The 18,927-nt window shown below is 38.9% G+C and overlaps 1 protein-coding gene across 2 annotated transcripts in view; it reads right to left on the reverse strand.

Annotated features, from left to right (window-relative positions):
* LOC104998606 (chromosome unknown open reading frame, human C3orf70) overlaps positions 1 to 18,927 on the reverse strand; it is a 129,208-nt gene that overhangs the window by 65,050 nt on the left and 45,231 nt on the right. The window contains exon 1 of one of the 2 annotated variants that reach the window (XM_010853865.1): positions 6,428 to 7,255. The exons of the other annotated variant lie outside the window; for it this stretch is intronic. Coding sequence (XP_010852167.1) covers positions 6,428 to 6,545 — 118 coding nt within the window. The 5' untranslated portion in view covers positions 6,546 to 7,255. Of the gene's footprint in view, positions 1 to 6,427; positions 7,256 to 18,927 lie in introns of those variants that run through there. 2 annotated transcript variants of the gene reach the window in all.

Below are 18,927 nucleotides of genomic sequence, written 5' to 3' on the forward strand. Positions count from 1 at the left end.
TAACACAGTTTTGTCTGTTTTTTTGACCACTTTGCACAGCTTGCAGGATCTTAGTTTCCTGACCCAGGGATTGAACCTGGACCCATGCAATCAAAGTGCCAAATCCTAACCACTGGACTGCCAGGGAACTCCCTAACACAGTTTCACTAAGAAAGCTTGGAAATGATCTTGTCTAACCTCTCCATTTTAAAAGGTAAGGAAACTGAAGTCTAATGACTTAACCAGATAGCACCAGAGCCAGGATTCCTGACATGCTTTTGCAAATTCTTTTGCTGAGCTAAAATTATGAAGAAAAAGAAAAAGGCAGACCTACCAAAAGATTTGTTTTCAATAAGAAACACTGGACTCCGAGGCAGAAGGCCAGATTCTTACCCAGCTCTCACTATAATTATAGCCTTAGGCAAGTTATCAAAACTCTCTGAGAGTCAGGTTTTTTACATAAAATGAGAAGGCCAGAATGGATCAGTGATTTTCAGTCTTGGCTATGCAGCGGAATCCTGTGAGTGGCTTTTTATAAAACAGCAATACGCAGGTCCTACCTTGCAAGATTATATTTTAAATGGTCTGGGATGGTGCCTTGGCATCAATACTTTTTAAACGCTTCCCAAGTGATTCCAATGTGCAACCAAGATTATAATCCACTAGAAAAAGTAATTTGTAAGATCTCTTTTATTATCTAAAATTCTAATTCATTTTTCCTAGTTTTAGCTGTAGTCATCTGACTGTGGGTTAACTAATGGATAGATTAAACACAATAAATGCACATAAATCCAGAAAGGGAAAAAAAAACCTGTCCCTTTCTAGACTTTGCAGACATTCAAGGTATGGGTAGATTCTATACCACAGCTGCCTAACATTTATTGAGGCCTGTTACAGAGAAAGTGTCTGCTTCTTTCCTTATGTGTCCTACATGAGCTAAGTTGCTTCAGTCATGTACAACTCTTTGCAATACTTATGGACTGTAGCCCTCCAGGCTCCTCTGTCCATGAGATTCTCCAGACAAGAATACTGGATGGGTTGCCATGCCTTCCTCCGGGGGTTCTTCCCAATCCAGGAATCAAACCCATATCTCTCATGTCTCCTGCAGTGGCAGGAGAAGGCAATGACACCCCACTCCAGTACTTTTGCCTGGAAAATCCCAAGGTTGGAGGGGCGTGGTAGGCTGCAGTCCACGGGGTCGCCAAGAGTCAGACACAACTGAGCGACTTCACTTTCACTTTTCGCTTTCATGCTTTGGAGAAGGAAATGGCAACCCACTCCAGTGTCCTTGCCTGGAGAATCCCAGGGACGGGGGAGCCTGGTGGGCTGCCGCCTATAGGGTCACACAGAGTCAGACACGACTGAAGTGACTTAGCAGCAGCAGCAGCAGCACCACCACCACCTGGGAAGCCCCACATGTCCTATAGAGGGCGCTCAATTAGTAGCAAACTCTTGGCCCTCTCTATGCCTTTCCTCCTTCATCCAAGGAAACAGAGAATGGTTTACCACTTGACAAATTTGGAAGAATAAACTATGTACACTTGGCTCAGCTCCCTCCTTTTACCTCTTGGAAATGAGCCGATCACAGAACACAAGTCTGACCTACTTCTTTCAGGACAGTCTCTGCAGTGGCACTCACCTCAGTCCAGTGCTGCTATGATTGGGTGGATAGGCCTTCCAACTCTGAGCTTCAGAATTTGGAAGCCCAGCTGCCAGCAAATATAAGCTGCATCCTCTAACTTCGATTTTATTAGAATGAGGCTGAAATTTTGGTTCCCAGATACTGATTCTTGTCTTATTTCTCAACTGCTTCAGAACTCAGTGTAAGAAGAGGAATGCTATTTACTGAGTCCTTCAGATATCTCAACAAGACCTCCTCTGTATTTCATAATATCACAGAAATACAAAGATGATGTGCTTAGTGATTTGGCAATGTTCAGAGTGAATGAATGAACAAAGGAGCAAATAAATGTTATAGCTGTTACGGACTGAATGTTTGTGTCCACCCAAAATTCGTATGTTGAAATCTTATCCTTCAATGTGATGGTATTAGAAGGTGGGGCATTTGGGAAGTAATTGGGTCATGAATGTGGAGCCCCCATAAACGGGATTGGTGCCCTCATAAGAGACAAAGGAGAAATAATCTCCCTCCACCATGTAAGGACACAGCAAAAAAGCAGCCATCTATAAAGCAGGAAGAGGGCCCTCTCCAGAACACGACTATGCTGGCACCCTGATCTCTGCATTCTAGCTTCCAGAACTGTAAGAAATAAATAGTTGCTGTTTAAACCATCCAGCCTGGGCGTATGTGTTACAGCAGCCCAATGTGACTAAGACAATGGTAGAGAGAATATCACATCTACTGAAGAATTATATTTTAACCAAAGGAAGTTTCATCAACCTTGTCTTATTTCTGGGTTTCCCAACATTCTGGGATGGAAAATTAATTCTTTAAAAAAAACCCACTTTTACTGAGTTATGACTGACATACAAAAAGCCGTACATATTTTAATGTATACAATGTACACAACTTGATGAGTATGGAGATAAGCATGCTCTGTCAAACCATCACCACAGTCTAGTTCATAACATATCCATCATGTCCAAAAGTTTGTTAATGCTTTTTATGGACAGCCGTCCTATACATTGTAAGAAGTTTAGCTGCATCCCTAGCCTTTGCTCATTAGATAGGAGTAGCAACGCCCTGGTTGTGACTGTCAAAAATGTCTCCAGACACAGCCAAGTATCTCCTAGGAAGCAAAATCAAGCACTGGTGAAAACCACTGCCTTAATTTGACTTGACAGTGAAGAAAGCCAAAGTGTGACTGACTATCTCTTGAAAGAGCAAACACAGAATCACAGTTTACAATGGCCAGAGAGGTCATTAGAGCTCAGCTGGTCCAACATTCTGAATTTTCACATAAGAACCAACAGTTAAGGAAATATTAATATTTATCACCAGTCATTCATTGAAGCAGAAGCTCTTACTTTTAAAATCAGCAACCTTGTCAATAAAAATGCAAATATAAGCATAACCCAGTCATTTCCTACTTGTTTTTCCCTCCTGAAAACATTAATCAGTAATTATTTCTGGAGCCATGACATAGCACTTTAAAATACATGAAATACATTTCCTCCTTGTAATACCTATAAGAAGTCCTCAGAAGCCATGCCCACAACTAAAGGTAAAAACCATGGTTCTTACCATATGTACCACCAAAAATATATAAGTAAAGACACAAAAGAGTGGCCACTGACAGCACAGAAATGAAGGAACTAAAATGTTAATTAAAGGTACAGAACCTAGCATGTATTACTTGGCAGAGAAACAGGTATGTTTATTAATGTAATCTTGCCTTCTCCAATCAATCTTCCACAGTAAGCTTTCTCAAGGAGACCCTTCTAAAATACAAGTTTGATGATGTTTCTCTTAGCCTGGCTTCAAATCCTTCAGTGGTTCACAATATCCATCATCCTCAAGATAAAACAAAATTTCCTAGAATGGTACGCAAAGCCTTCCATGATCTTGTTCCTGCCCACCTCTCCAGCCTCGTTTCCTGTCCCTCCCCTACACAGACCCTACATTCCAGCCGTTCCCGTGAACCTGTTTTATAAGAACAGTAAAAGTGAGATCAACACAACTGTGCACAGTGTTTACAAACCCATGCTTCAGGTGTCAGGTCCAGTGTCACTTCCTCAGGGACCACTGCCCCAACCCCAACTCTAATAAATGTCTCACAGCACCTTAAACCTCTCCTTCACTGCTTTTATCACAGTCACAGCATTTGCAATTATGTGTGTGACTATTTTATTCATCTTTCTCCATACAGACTGTAAGGGCCCTTAGGACACGAAGTGTGTGTTTTCATGCTCAAGTGTGTCCCCAGTGGAGGTACTACATATGCCTGGCATAAAGCAGACGCTCAATAAATGTCTGGCAAATAAATGAATGTTCTTTTACATCTAACAAGTCTTTTCACAGTGCTATCTCCAATCTGTAAAGACCCTCCTTTCCTTACCTAGTCAGTTCCTGTTTTCCTTTAAAAGTCAGCTCAGTATCCTTCACCCTGGAAGTCTTCCCCAATCCCTAAGTCTAAGTTAGATACTCCTTTTCTGTGCTCTCATAGCATTCTGGATATATTTTCATATGGCATATACACTGAACGGTAGTTTTCCATTTATCTGTCTCTCTCCCCCTGACTCTCCCAATAAGGGCTGTGTCTATCATCTGTATAAGCTCTGTAGGTACCCAAGTGCCCAACATAGAGGGGCATTCAGTAAAGGTTTCGGTGCATACAGATGTGCATATACTGCATTTTATTACATAGGTTCACACCTGTCTGCACAAACCTTTACTTAGTGAAAACATTATAGGAATAAAATAAAGCTGGAAATAAACACTGACATTTAAATTACATTGAAGGTCTTCAAAGAGGACTGTGACTTAACAAAATTGCTTTTAAAAAAATGTTACTTCTCCTTGGTGTGCTTTAATAACAAAATTTTAAAACCCGTATCAGAACACTATATAAAATCTAAAAAAACAATTTAAAATAATAAATCAGTTCTAAGAAAATAGGAAAGTTGAATGTTGTACTCGGTGCAAATTGAGTCATTTTAAAATAATGATATTATCTCAAGAACCACTCTACCATGTTATTCCATTATTGAAAGGATACTTTAACTTAAGAATTTGCCAGAAAATGACTTTACCCTTTTACAGATGATGTTAATGACTTCTGTAAATTTATCCTAGGTCCTTATATTGAAAAGAAGAGTTAGTTGCTAAAGCAACCTCATTTTTCTTAACACATCGTCTATTCCTCCAGACTTTTGAAACATTAAAATGTTCCTCCAATGATTCTTTAATGGACATAATTAAAACAATATAAAGATGGAAGCTTTTGTTACTTGGCTGCTTCTATCACAGCTCATAAATGACTACATGTTTGCCCTACTTAAAAGCCACTCTCCGAAACCCAGAACAACCAAAGCTTTCAAGAAACCAATAAAAGGTTAATGACCAGGAGACTCTCCTTTTTTCTATCTTACAACTTTATTTAAGATGCAGTAAAATGAAAACTGGTAGAAAGAGAGGACACGGATAGGACCTAAAAGAAGAGTGATGGGGAGAGGGGCAGTAAGCCTAAGAGAGAAAAAACCACCCAAAGACAACCCCTTGCCTGGCAGCTCAGATAGTAAAGAATCTGCCTGCAATGCAGGAGATTCTCAATGCATTGAGACATGAGCTCAATCTCTGGGTCAGGAAGATCCCTAGAGAAGGAAACTGCAACCCACTCCAGTATTCTTGCCTGGAGAATTCCATGGACAAAGGAGCCTGCCTGGCTGCAATCCATGGGATCACAAAGAGTCAGGACACGATTGAGCAACTTTTACTTTCATGACCCCTAACCCATCACCCCTCCACAGCCTCTCTCCCAAGCACCCTCCATTCTCCTCCTCTTTGGCTGTGAGAGGAGGAGAGAAAGAGACCAAAGGCTCTTAGCAACACAGACCCTCTCTGTTGCTGCTGCCGCTTGGCCCTGCCTAGAGACATCTCACTAGTTCCAGAAGCAGCCACTTTCTCAGCTCCCCCCTGCCTGCGCCTCCTCCTCCTCCATCCCTCCTGCCCTTTATTACCCTTTGTGTCATCCTCCACAGCTCCAAGGAAGACACTCAAAAGTGGGGAGCAGAAAAGATGTTTATTGAGGATATCAGTTTCTATGTGTGGGAGGTAGATGGTGAAGGTTATACGGTTTACAGACAAATCCTTAAAAAAAGACACTCAAGGACCAAAGAGATAAACACCCAAGGCCAAGAGCACAGAATATTTTCCTTCATCAACTCATAGAACCATGATACTCCTCTAATTTCATCAAACACAGAGGAACGACCACCTTGACAGAAGTTCACAAAGGATGTCAACAATGTTTTGGAGTAGTCAGGCAATTAGAGGATAGCAGGTATGGACAGAGACAAGATGGCAAAGCAGGACATGAGCTCACCTCTTCTTATGAAAACACCAAAATAACAATCAACTGCTAAACAACTATTGACCAAAAAAATGCTAGAACCTACCAAAAAAGATACCCTACATCCAAGACAAAGAGGAAGCCACATCGAGACAACAGGAGGGGCTCAAATGAGATAAAAATCAAATTCCATACCTGCCAGATGCAATACTCAAACTGGAAAATAACTATATCACAGATGCTCTCCAGCAGGAGTAAAAGTTCTGAGCCCCACATCAAACTCCCTAGCCTAGGGGTCTGGCATTTGGAGAAGCCCTCAGAGCATCTGGCTTTGAAGGCCAGCAAGATTTGATGCCAGGAATTCATAGGACTGGGGGATATAGAAACTCTACTTGTGGAGGGAGCACACTAGGTCTCATACACTCCAGTGCCCAGGGAAAAAAGTAGGACCTCATGAGAGCCTGGGCCAGACCTACCTGCTAGTACTGGAGGGTCTCCTGCAGAGGCAGGCAGTGGCTGTGGCTCTCTGTAGAGACAAAGACACTGGCAGCAGTAATTCTGGGGAGTGCTCATTGGCCTCCTGGAGGCCACCATCTTCTCACCAAGACCTCATTCCACCCAACAGACCACAGGCTCCAGCACTGGGGTTCCTCAGGCCAAATAACCAACAGGGCAGGAACACAGCCCCATCTATCAGCAGACAGACTGCTAAAAGTCTTCCTGAGCACATGGCTGCCTGCTAACCACACCCCTTGACACGGCCCTGCCCATCAGAAGGGCAAGACCCAGCTCTACTGACCAGTGGGCAGGAACTAGTCACTCTCCAGAAAGCCTGCACAAGCCTCTTACACAGCCTCATCCACTAGGGAACTGACAGCATAAACAAGAACTACAACCCTGCAGAACAGAAACTGCAATCACAGAAAGTTACACAAAAAGAGATGGCAGAGGGCTCTGTTTTAGATGAAGGAATAAGATAAAACTGCAGAAGAACAACTAAGTAAAGTAAAGATAGGCAATCTATCCCAAGAAAGAATTCAGAGTTATGACAGTAAAGATGATTCAAGGTCTTGCAAAAAGAATGGAGGCACACATCGAGAAGCTAACAAGGCCTGGAAAAACTTAAAGAACAGAAAGATGAAGAATACAGTAACTGAAATGAAAAATAATCTAGAAGGAATCAATAGCAGAAAAAATGAGGCAGAAGAATGGGTGAGTCAGCTGGAAAATAGCATGGTGGAAATCACTGCCATGGAACAATAAAAAGAATGAAAAGAAATGAGAACAGCCTAAGAGACCTCTGAAACAACATTAAACACATCAACATTCACATTATAGCACTACCAGAAAAGGAGAGAGAGAGAAAGGACCTGAGAAAATATTTGAAGAGATAACAGCTGAAGAAGTCCCTAATATGGCAAAGGAAAGAGTCATCCAAGTCCAAGAAGCACAGAGAGTCCCAGGCAGGATAAACCCAAGGAGGAAGAAGAAAACTATTAGAGCTTATTAATGAATTTGGTAAAGCTGCAGGATATAAAATTAATACACAGAAAGAAACCTCTTGCAGTCCTATACACTAACAACAAAAGGTGTAGTGGAGAAATTAAAGAAACAATCCCATTTACCATCACATCAAAAAGAATAAAATACCTAGAAACAAACCTACCTAAAAGACTTGTACTCTGAAAACTATGGGCTTCCCTAGTGGCTCAGATGGTAAAGAATCTGCAAAATGCTGGTGAAAGAAATCGAAGATGACACAAATAGGTAGAAAGAATTAATCCTGTTCTTGGATTTGAAGAATCAATATTGTCAGAATAACTGTAGTACCCAAGGCAATTCACACTCAATGCAGTGTCTATCAAATTACCAATGGTATTTTTCACAGAACTAAAAAAACAGTATTTTAACCTGTATGGAGACACAAAAGATCCTGAACAGCCAAAGCAATCTTAAGAAAGAAAAACAGAGCTGGAGGAATCAGACTCCCTGACTTCAGACTATACTACAAAGCTACAGCCATCAAAACAGTATGGTATTGGCACAAAAAAAGAGAAACACAGATCAACAGAACAGGATAGGAAGCACAGAAATAAACCCACACACTCATGGTCATTAATCTATGACAAGGTAGGCAAGACTACAACGTAGAAAAGACAATCTCTTCAATAAATGGTGCTGGGAAAACTGAACAGCTCCGTGTAAAAGAATGAAATTAGAACCATTCAAAAAATAAACTCAAAATGGATTAAAGTTAGCTAAGTATAAGCCCAGATACTATAAAACTCTTAGAGAAAAACATATGCAGAACACTCTTTGACTGAATTATAGCAATATCTTTTTTGACCTGTGTCCTAAAAGTAACAGAAATAAAACCAAAAATAAACAAATGGGACCTAATTAAACTCAAATACTTCTGCGCAGCAAAGGAAATCATAAACAAAACAAAAAGACAACCTACAGAATGGAAGAAAATATTTGCAAAGGATGCAACTGACAAGGGATTAATCTCCAAAATTTACCAACAGCTCATGCAGCTCAATATCAAAAAAATAAAAAAATACATTTGAAAAACAGGCAGAAGACTAAAACAGACGTTTCTCCAAAGAAGATACAGATGGCCAAAAGGCACATGAAAAGATGCTTACCACTGCTAATAATTATTACAGAGATGCAAATCAAGACTACAATGAGGTATCACCTCACACTGGTCAGACTGGCCATCATCAAGAAGTCTACAAACAATAAATGCTGAAGAGCATGTGGTGACAAGGGAACCCTCCTAAACTGCTGATGGGAATGTATACCCACTATGAAGAAAAGTATGGAGGTTCCTTATAAAACTAAAAATAGAACTACCATATGACCCAGCAATCCCATTCCTGGGCAGACAACTGGAGAAAAATACAGTTCAAAAGGATACATGCCTCTCTATGTTCATTACCACTCTGTTTACAATAATCAAGACATGAAAGCAATCTATATGTCCACTGATAGGTGAATGCATAAAGAAGATATGGTACATATTTACAATGGACTATTCAGTTCAGTTGCTCAGTCATGTCTGACTCTTTGCGACCCCATGGACTGCAGCACGCCAGGCCTCCCTGTCCATCACCAACTCCTGGAGTTCACTCAGACTCATCTCCATTGAATCGGTGATGCCATCCAACCATCTCATCCTCTATTGTCCCCTTCTCTTCCCGCCGTCAATCCTTCCCAGCATCAGGGTCTTTTTCAGTGAGTCAGTTCTTCACATCAGGTGGCCAAAGTATTGAGTTTCAGCTTAAACATCAGTCCTTCCAATGAACACTCAGAACTGATCTCCCTTAGGATGGACTGGTTGGATCTGGATGCAGTCCAAGGGACTCTCAAGAGTCTTCTCCAACACCACAGTTTAAAAGCATCAATTCTTCGATGGTCAGCTTTCTTTATAGTCCAACTCTCACATCCATACATGACTACCGGAAAAACCATAGCCTTGACTAGACGGACTTTTGTTGGCAAAGTAATGTCTCTGCTTTTTAATATGCTATCTATTACTCTGCCATTAAAAAGAATGAAATCACACCATTTGCAGCAAATGGACCTAGAGATTATCACACTAAATGAAGTCAAGACAAAGACAAATATCATATAATATCACTTATATGGGAAATCTAAAAAAAAGAAAATCACACAAATGAACATATTTACAAAACAAAGGAGACTCACAGACTTCAAGAACAAACCTATTGTTACTGGAGGCGATGCATGAGGTGACAGGTAACTCTGGAGTTTGGGATTGGCATATACACACTGCTATATTTAAAACAGATAGCCAAGGATCTACTGTACAGCACAGGGAACTCTGTTCAGTATTCTGTAATAACTTAAATAAGAAAAGAATTTGAAAATGAATAGATACATATATATGAATAACTGCATCACTTGGCTATACACCTGAAGCTAACACAACACTCCAATATAAAATAACTACACTCCAATATAAAATAAAAATTTTTGAAAAAAAAAGAGTAATGGGAACAGATTCAGCTTCAAATCTGGAAAACCCATGGCCAGATCACTTTCTTACTGGAAAACAGCAAGAACTGGATGACACTAATTGAGCAATGTTTTTTCAGTTTCTTTCCTGTATCTGATTTGATTCATGAGATAAAAATACTCTTTAGGAAGCTGTCTTGTTCTAGTTTCTATTTAACACATGCAGCCCTTGCTCCCCACTCTTACTCCCTGACCTGAGTGAAAACCCCAGAGGCCAATATCCAGTCCAATTACTGTCTCATGGGCCATTAATTTCCAATCTCTTGAGTTCCCTCTGGCACAAAGAAATTTGCATTTCCTGTCTTCAAACATGGTCATGCATGAAAAATTTTTTTCTTGCTGCTATATTTAATTCAAAATGTATCTGTGTTTGCATCAGGAGAAGGACATTCCTGTATTTTCTTATTCCATTATTTTACCAGAGAACTTTCTTATTGTGATATATTACTCTCTAATACATCATCTTTAACATTATAAGTCCTCATTAAAGTCCCTCAAAAATAAAACTTTACTTACTTTCTAAACAGACTTTGTCCCTCTTCCCACCAACAATGCTTATTGATCCTAATGACTGACTGGTGATACACTGGCTCTAACACCTAGTTTACTACCACTTTGTTAGTCATGACAGATTGAACAGTGTACCGTATTTTAGTATATATGCAAATGTAAAAATGAACTGAAAAGGCATGTTTAAGTGATTATGAAGTTTTGAGGTAGGCTTTCAATTAATCCAATGCTGAATTTAAAAGTACATCACTAATCTATTTTTAGTTTTCTTCATTTTTCAGAATTTTGTATCTTCATTTTTCAGAATTTTGGTACTTTTAGAAAAATGAAGCTAAGTTTCATAAATGTCTTCTAAAGATCCTATACTAGGTCACAGAACACTAACATCACTAAAGGTTGCTTGAGAGACATGACTGCTAATGGGCAAAGGGTAATTCAGCAAGTATAAATGCATCTCTGCCTAATGGATAATATATACAACGGGAAAAGTGTACGTATATATGGTCATGTCACACCCAGAAAGAGCAAGGTTTTGAAAAAGTATTCATTTATTAATTCAATAAACATATATTATATATCAGACACTGTATTAGTGAATGTTAAACATTCAGTGTAAAACAGATTCCTTTAGTTCCATGACATTGGCATTCCAGTGGGAGAAGGAAGAGAGTATAGTAAACAAAGAGACATCCAAAGCCAATACACAGACACTGTGACTGTGATTAGAAAGGAAAAAAAGTATGATGCTGTTACAAAGAACTGAGAGGGCCTACTTGAGACAGGATCGCCAGGAAAGGCTTCTGTGAAGAGATGGTGCGTAAAAGTGATGGCATGAAGCACAGGAAGGGTGTGTGTTCTATTACCAGCTTACAGCACAGGAAGCTGGAGGGGGGAGAGATAGTAGGATACCATAGGATGGGAGAATATTCAAGGCAGACACAGCAGCAAGAACAATGGCTTACAGCAGGGAAGAATGCTCTATGAGCCCTACAATCGGAATTCAGGCTGGTCTGACAGAACAGTGAAGAGGGAGAGGGCAATGAGATATGTGAGGCTGGAGAAGTAACAAGACCAAGATCATACAGGACAATCAAAAAGTTACAATGCCAGGCTATATAAAAAAGCAAGGCCCAACAATACGCTGTCTATAAAACACCCACTTTAAATATTTAGATATAAACTAGTCAAAAGTAAAAAGATAAAGAAACTATACTATACAAAAGTTAACCAAAAGGAAACTGGAGTAACTATAACATCAAAGTAGATTTCAGTACAAGGACTATTACCAAGGATAAAGAGGGATATTACATAAGAGGGCCAATTGACTAAGAAGACATGCTGCTGCTGCTGCTAAGCCGCTTCAGTCGTGTTCAACTCTCTGTGACCCCAGAGACGGCAGCCCACCAGGCTCCCCCGTCCCTGGGATTCTCCAGGCAAGAACACTGGACTGGGTTGCCATTTCCTTCTCCAGTGCATGAAAGTGAAAAGTGAAAGTGAAGTCGCTCAGTCGTGTCCGACTCTTAGCGACCCCACGGACTGCAGCCTACCAGGCTCCTCCATCCATGGGATTTTCCAGGCAAGAGTACTGGAGTGGGGTGCCTTCTCCGTAAGAAGACATAATAACCCTAAATATCTAAGCCTAACATTAGAGCTTCCAAATACACGAAGGAAAATCACATCTCTCCAAACTCATCTACAAATTCAATGCAAACGAAATTCAAATCCCAGAAGACTTGCTTTGTTTTATAAATCAAGAAGTTGATTCTAAAATGTGTATTTTCAAACAATTTTGAAAAAGAACAATAATGTGAGTAGGACTCAACATTACCTGATTTCAAGACTTATAACAAAACCATAGTAATTAAGACAGTGTGGTACTGGTGAAAGGACAGACATAGATCAATGAAACAGAATACCGAGTTTAACACCCTTACAGTCAAAAGATTTCCAATAAAGACACCAAGGTAATCCAATGGAGGGAGGAGAGTTTTCAATGAAAGGCACTGACACAACTGAATATCCATACGTTTCCAAAAAAACGAATCTCAACTAATACCCAACACTATATACAAAAACTAACTTGAAATGCAGGAGTCAACTAAATACGAAACGTATTACCGTAAAACTTCTAGAAAAACATATAGGAGGTAATCTTTGTGATCCTGGAATAGGCAAAGATTTCATAAATAGAACACAAAAAGCATGGACCATAAAAAACAAAAGTTTAACTAGATGTCATCAAAATTTAAAACTCCTTTCTACATACTACAAGAAAATCCACAGATTAGGAGAACAATCTGCAAACACGTACTTGACAAAGGAGTTGGGAGTTCACATCCATAATATATAAAGAACTCTCACAACCTAACTGCAAAAAACATACAACAAATAACTGAGCAAACAGTTTGATCAGATATTTCACCAAAGACTATACAGATAGCAAATAAGTATATGAGAAGATGTTCAGTATCACTGGTTATTAGAGAAATCACATTAAAGCTACAATGAGATACTACTACACCCATATTTAAATGGATTGTTTTTTCAAGCTGACAATACCATGTGCTGACAAGGATGTAAGACAACAGGCACACTCATTCACTGACAGTGTGAATACAAAACAGTACAGCTAACTTTGGAAACGTCTGGCAATTTTTTAGAAAATTAAACATATACAACCCAACAATCCTATTCCCAGATATTTACTGAACAGAAATAAAAATATGCATCTCTACAGTAACATGTATTCAAATGTTTATAGAAACTTTATTCTTCATTGTCAAAACCTGGAAACAACCCAAGTGTCCAAATCTAATGAACAAACTGTGGTACATTCATACAATGGAATACGAAACTGCAATAAAAAGGAACAAATTACTGATACACTCAACAACATGGATGAAACTTAAGAGCATTATGTTAAGTGGAAGAAGCTACACACTACATAATTCCATTTATATAACATTCTGGAATATTATAAAAACTATAGTAAAAAGGTTGCATATTGTATGATTCAATTTATAAAACATTCTGCAAAAGCAAAGCTATAAGGAGCAAAACAGACTAAAGGTTGCTTTAGGGTTGGAGGAGAGATAACAAAGGAGCTTGAGGAAAACTTTGGGGTGCTCAAAATATTTACAACTTGTTGTGGTGATGTTTTGGAGAAGGCAATGGCACCCCACTCCAGTACTCTTGCCTGGAAAATCCCATGGACGGAGGAGCCTGGTAGGCTACAGTCCATGGGGTCGCTAAGAGTCGGACACGACTGAGCGACTTCCCTTTCTCTTTTCACTTTCATGCATTGGAGAAGGATATGGCAACCCACTCCAGTGTTCATGCCTTGAGAATCCCAGGGACGGGGGAGCCTGGTAGGCTACCATCTATGGGGTCACACAGAGTCAGACACGACTGAAGTGACTTAGCGTAGCATAGCGTGGTGATGTTTACACAACTATATGTGTTTAAATTTCATGGGTATACATAAAAATGTGTGAATTTTACTGAGTTTTACTTCAATGAACCTGACTTTATAAAAGGAAAAGAAAGCAGTAGAAAAGGATGCCACTGAAAAAAGTGAAGGTTAAAAATGATAAATATCTTACAATTCTATAATGCTCAACTTTTATAAACAGTTTCTTACACGTTTTTTTTTCTTTAAAACCACTCTTTAACCTAATTTCCTGAATTTAAAAAATATTAAATGACATAATACAGTGAGCGGTCTAGGTTCAGGCTGCCAGTGTCTTTATGCAGCTAATAAAAACTCTACAGCTGAAAGCTCCAGGCTCCTTTTCTAGGTAAGACAGCTTAGAGAATTTGTTGCAAGATGATAAAAGGGATATGTGAGTCACAGACTGAAGGAGCTGTCTTTTCAGACAAGTGAAGTTCAGGGATATGTGGCAAAATGGCTATAGAACAAGGTCATTAAATGTCAGAACAAGGAGTCCCAAATAACTTCTCTGGGTGCCTCCAGGTACATGCAGCTGGAAAGAGAGCCCTGGGAAGTAACAGAAAACAGAAGTCACATCGGATACTGAAGAGACTCAGAATGGACTTTCACATGTAGCTCATCATACCTTCAAACAACCATGGAAAACAGGTATTATTTTCTTCTGTATTAAGGCCATGTGTATTTCTCTGCCTAGAGTGGAACAGTCGTAGGAAAAGGCAGAACCGACTACATCACTTATGGGTCCTAGTATAAAATGAAAATGTAGGCCTCATGTTCAAAGCTTAAAACTTTTAAGCCAACAACAGCAAATCATTAAACTGAGCACTAAGCCTTTTTAAGAGCAGAGCTGTCCAGCTGCACAGTCACATGGCCAAAAAAGCAGCCCAGGGGAGAAGGTACAGTTCACTGATAAATTCGTCATAAACACGCAAGAGATCTCTTGTCCATTCCTTTACTGAACTGATAATTACACTACAAAAGTATTATTTAATATCTTCAGTTTCAAATTTCCAGAGGAGATTCTACAGCTTTTAAAAAATCCATTTTAGTGTCTCAGGAAGTTTTCCAGGTATCTTTTATCTACCTTTTCTATTGAAATTCCCCATCTCCCTTATCTCATACCCAGGAATAACAGAGAATACCTTTCCAGTACCTTCTCTAAGGTGTCCCTTTTATACCCCTGAAGATCATTATGTGCTGTCTATCCAGAAATACAGGATATAAAAGCAAAAGTAAAATACCTAACTCATTCTGACATTAAAACTAAAATAAGCTAACTCTTATGGAGAGAAATTAATCAGTTTAAAAAGTGGGCCTATATATGAGACAATGAACAAGAAAGTACTACTAAAAAGCTAAATGTATTGCAAAAATGCAAGTTCTTTATATTTTTAATCTCAATTTTTAAAGTCTTAATTAATCTCTAACACCTTGATTAGATACAATTAATTAGTAATTAGTCCCCTGTAAAAAGGAACTAAGATCTAGAAACAATTCCTTTAAAAAAACATTTTTTTAAGTCTAAGTAAAATTATTCCCTCAAAAAAAAAGAATCTATGTAATTGGCATATGAAGAACATATAGAGTAGATCAACACAAGTATTAAAAAACTGAGAAACATTTTTTATGAATTAAGGTTACGGGATTATTTGGCCCAGAAAATTTTCCCCTCAAGGCTAATGTCAATTTTTTTATTAGTATAATATCACTGAAAAACAAACATAAAACTACATATAAGCCTCTTAGGCTTATAGCTCTTATACAAATACAAATCAGAAACTAATTTTCAAGTTAAATACACAAGCAACAAAACCAATAATAAATTAGCAACACTAATTTAATTTGACAAATAATGCTGTTTTTCAAAGACAGTTAATTTCTCCTTGAAACTTGACCATGGTACTCAGTGCCACAATACAGACATTTCTAAGTACATCAGTTCTGAAGAGGCTAGCGAGTGCTTTTATAAAACAATAAAACAACTGAGTAAAAAGTGAAAAACTTCATCAAACTAGATGTTGTACCTTTATGATCCACAAATCTATGAAACAGTTAATTCTTATTTCTAAAACCTAATCAGAAATGAATTTTACTCTGTTGTAAATAAATTATTCACAACACATATATCCTTTATTTCTGAGATAACTAAGCAGCAACTATAGTTGTAAAAACAATGCCTCTAAAAATATTTTATTTTTATTTTTATTTTTTTAATTAATTTTATTTTATTTTTATTTTTATTTTTTTATTTTTTTTTTTAGGGGCCCAAAACAGTCTTTATTTAAACTAGCGATCATTAATAACACATTGTAAAGGAATGGGAATGGCTGTGTTCCAATAAGACTTTACTTGTAAAACCAGACTTCAGGCTGGATTTAGCCTGAGGACCATAGACTGCTGATTCCTAGGCAGTATTTCATGTGGGTAGGTGAAGAGGATCAACCCTGCATGAACTTGGAACAGCTTCCAAAACATAGCCTCCATTGCATATATTGCTTCATTCACTTTATGGTTAGACTGAAGAATTTATCATTCTTTCATTTGAATATTGAGTTCTAAATTGTCCTTATATTTTGTTCACTAAATAAAAGTATAATGTATTGTCACTGTCTAAAGGTCAGATACCGAATCCAGAGACCACGTAATACTTTATGTTACGGATTAAGATTCTATGACAGACAGTTATCCCTTGTCCCTCGTCCAAGATGACTTAGTTTGTAAAGTGAAGAAAGCCTTAATCATATGACCTTTCGCATGCAATTTGTGTGAGCCTTGTTTCGGCACCCACCCTCTGCCATGTCTTGCATTACATCATGTGTTCATCTCTTCCAGTTGGTAGTAAAATTTTTTAGTTTAGAGAATATCTGTTAGCTGTATAGCCTTGAACAAATCATTTCACCTCCTTGAATTCTCAGCTTATCTGGAAAGTGGGGATTGTAAGAATTACCTTCTTCATGAATTACCAGAAAAATTAGCTTATGAAGCATTTATTCCCCAAGTACTTATTAGACATTACCTATTGGTATTATTATTACTGTTATGGCTTTTCTTCATTGCTGAGTCCCCATTGCACCACTCAATGCTTAGTTCAAACAAGATACCTAAGAAGTAATCTATTAGGTTGAATCTTATGAAATTGCTGACATTCAACAATTTTTGACCCACAAGATGACAATTTCAAATAATTCAATATAACAGAATGCAATAATTTACATGGAAGGATATGAACATGATAAAATTCATTTATAGATTAATCCTGAAGATTAGTTAGGTGATAGAAGCCTTTCTAGTCTCTTTTCTTTTCAGGATATATAATAAACTGTCCAATAATAATGTATATCAAGTTATATATCTTGTTTAGGCCTTTTGGTGTTAGAGTTGATATGAAAGCCCAGTGCAATAACAGAAATGTCTTTTTAGAGATTGTTGTTGTTTAGTCACTAAGTCGTGTCTGACTCTTTTGCGATCCCATGAACTGTATGTAGCCTGCCAGGGTCCTCTGTCCATGGGATTCTCCCGGCAAGAATCTGTAGTGGATTGCCATTTCCTTCTCCAGGGTATCTTCTCAACCCAGGGATCAAACCTGTCTCCTGCATTGGCAGGCGGGTTCTTTACCACTGAGCCACAAGGGAAGCCCCCTTTTAGAGCTATTATTGCCTCAGTTCAGTTCAGTTCAGTTCAGTCATTCAGTCGTGTCTGACTCTTTGCAACCCCATGAACCACAGCACACAAGGCCTCCCTGTCCATCACCAACTCCCAGAGTCCACCCAAACCCATGCCCATTGAGTCGGTGATGCCATCCAGCCATCTCATCCTCTGTCGTCCCCTTCTCCTCCTGCCCTCAATCATTCCCAGCATCAGGGTCTTTTCCAATGAGTCAACTCTTCGCATGAGGTGGCCAAAGTACTGGAGTTTCAGCTTCAGCATCAGTCCCTTCAATGAACACCTAGGATTGATCTCCTTTAGGATGGACTGGTTGGATCTCCTTGCAGTCCAAGGGACTCTCAAGAGTCTTCTCCAACACCACAGTTCAAAAGCATCAATTCTTCGGGGCTCAGCTTTCTTCACAGTCCATCTCTCACATCCATACATGACCACTGGAAAAACCTTAGCCTTGACTAGATGGACCTTTGTTGGCAAAGTAATGTCACTGCTTTTTTTTTTTTTTTTCTCATTTTATTTTATTTTTAAACTTTACATAATTGTATTAGTTTTGCCAAATATCAAAATGAATCCGCCACAGGTATACATGTGTTCTCCATCCCGAACCCTCCTCCCTCCTCCCTCCCCATACCATCCCTCTGGGCCGTCCCAGTGCACCAGCCCCAAGCATCCAGCATCGTGCATCGAACCTGGACTGGCAACTCGTTTCCTACATGATATTTTACATGTTTCATTGCCATTCTCCCAAATCTTCCCACCCTCTCCCTCTCCCACAGAGACTATAAGACTGTTCTATACATCAGCGTCTCTTTTGCTGTCTCGTACACCGGGTTATTGTTACCATCTTTCTAAATTCCATATATATGCGTTAGTATACTGTATTTATGTTTTTCCTTCTGGCTTACTTCACTCTGTATAATAGGCTCCAGTTTCATCCACCTCATTAGAACTGATTCAAATGTATTCTTTTTAATGGCTGAGTAATACTCCATTGTGTATATGTACCACAGCTTTCTTATCCATTCATCTGCTGATGGACATCTAGGTTGCTTCCATGTCTTGGCTATTATAAACAGTACTGCGATGAACATTGGGGTACACGTGTCTCTTTCCCTTCTGGTTTCCTCAGTGTGTATGCCCAGCAGTGGGATTGCTGGATCATAAGGCAGTTCTATTTCCAGTTTTTTAAGGCATCCCCACACTGTTCTCCATAGTGGCTGTACAAGTTTGCATTCCCACCAACAGTGTAAGAGGGTTCCCTTTTCTCCACACCCTCTCCAGCATTTATTATTTGTAGACTTTTGGATC

The sequence above is a fragment of the Bison bison genome, unplaced genomic scaffold (assembly GCF_000754665.1).
Source record: "Bison bison bison isolate TAMUID 2011002044 unplaced genomic scaffold, Bison_UMD1.0 scf7180017864333, whole genome shotgun sequence".
Taxonomy (NCBI): Eukaryota; Metazoa; Chordata; class Mammalia; order Artiodactyla; family Bovidae; genus Bison; species Bison bison.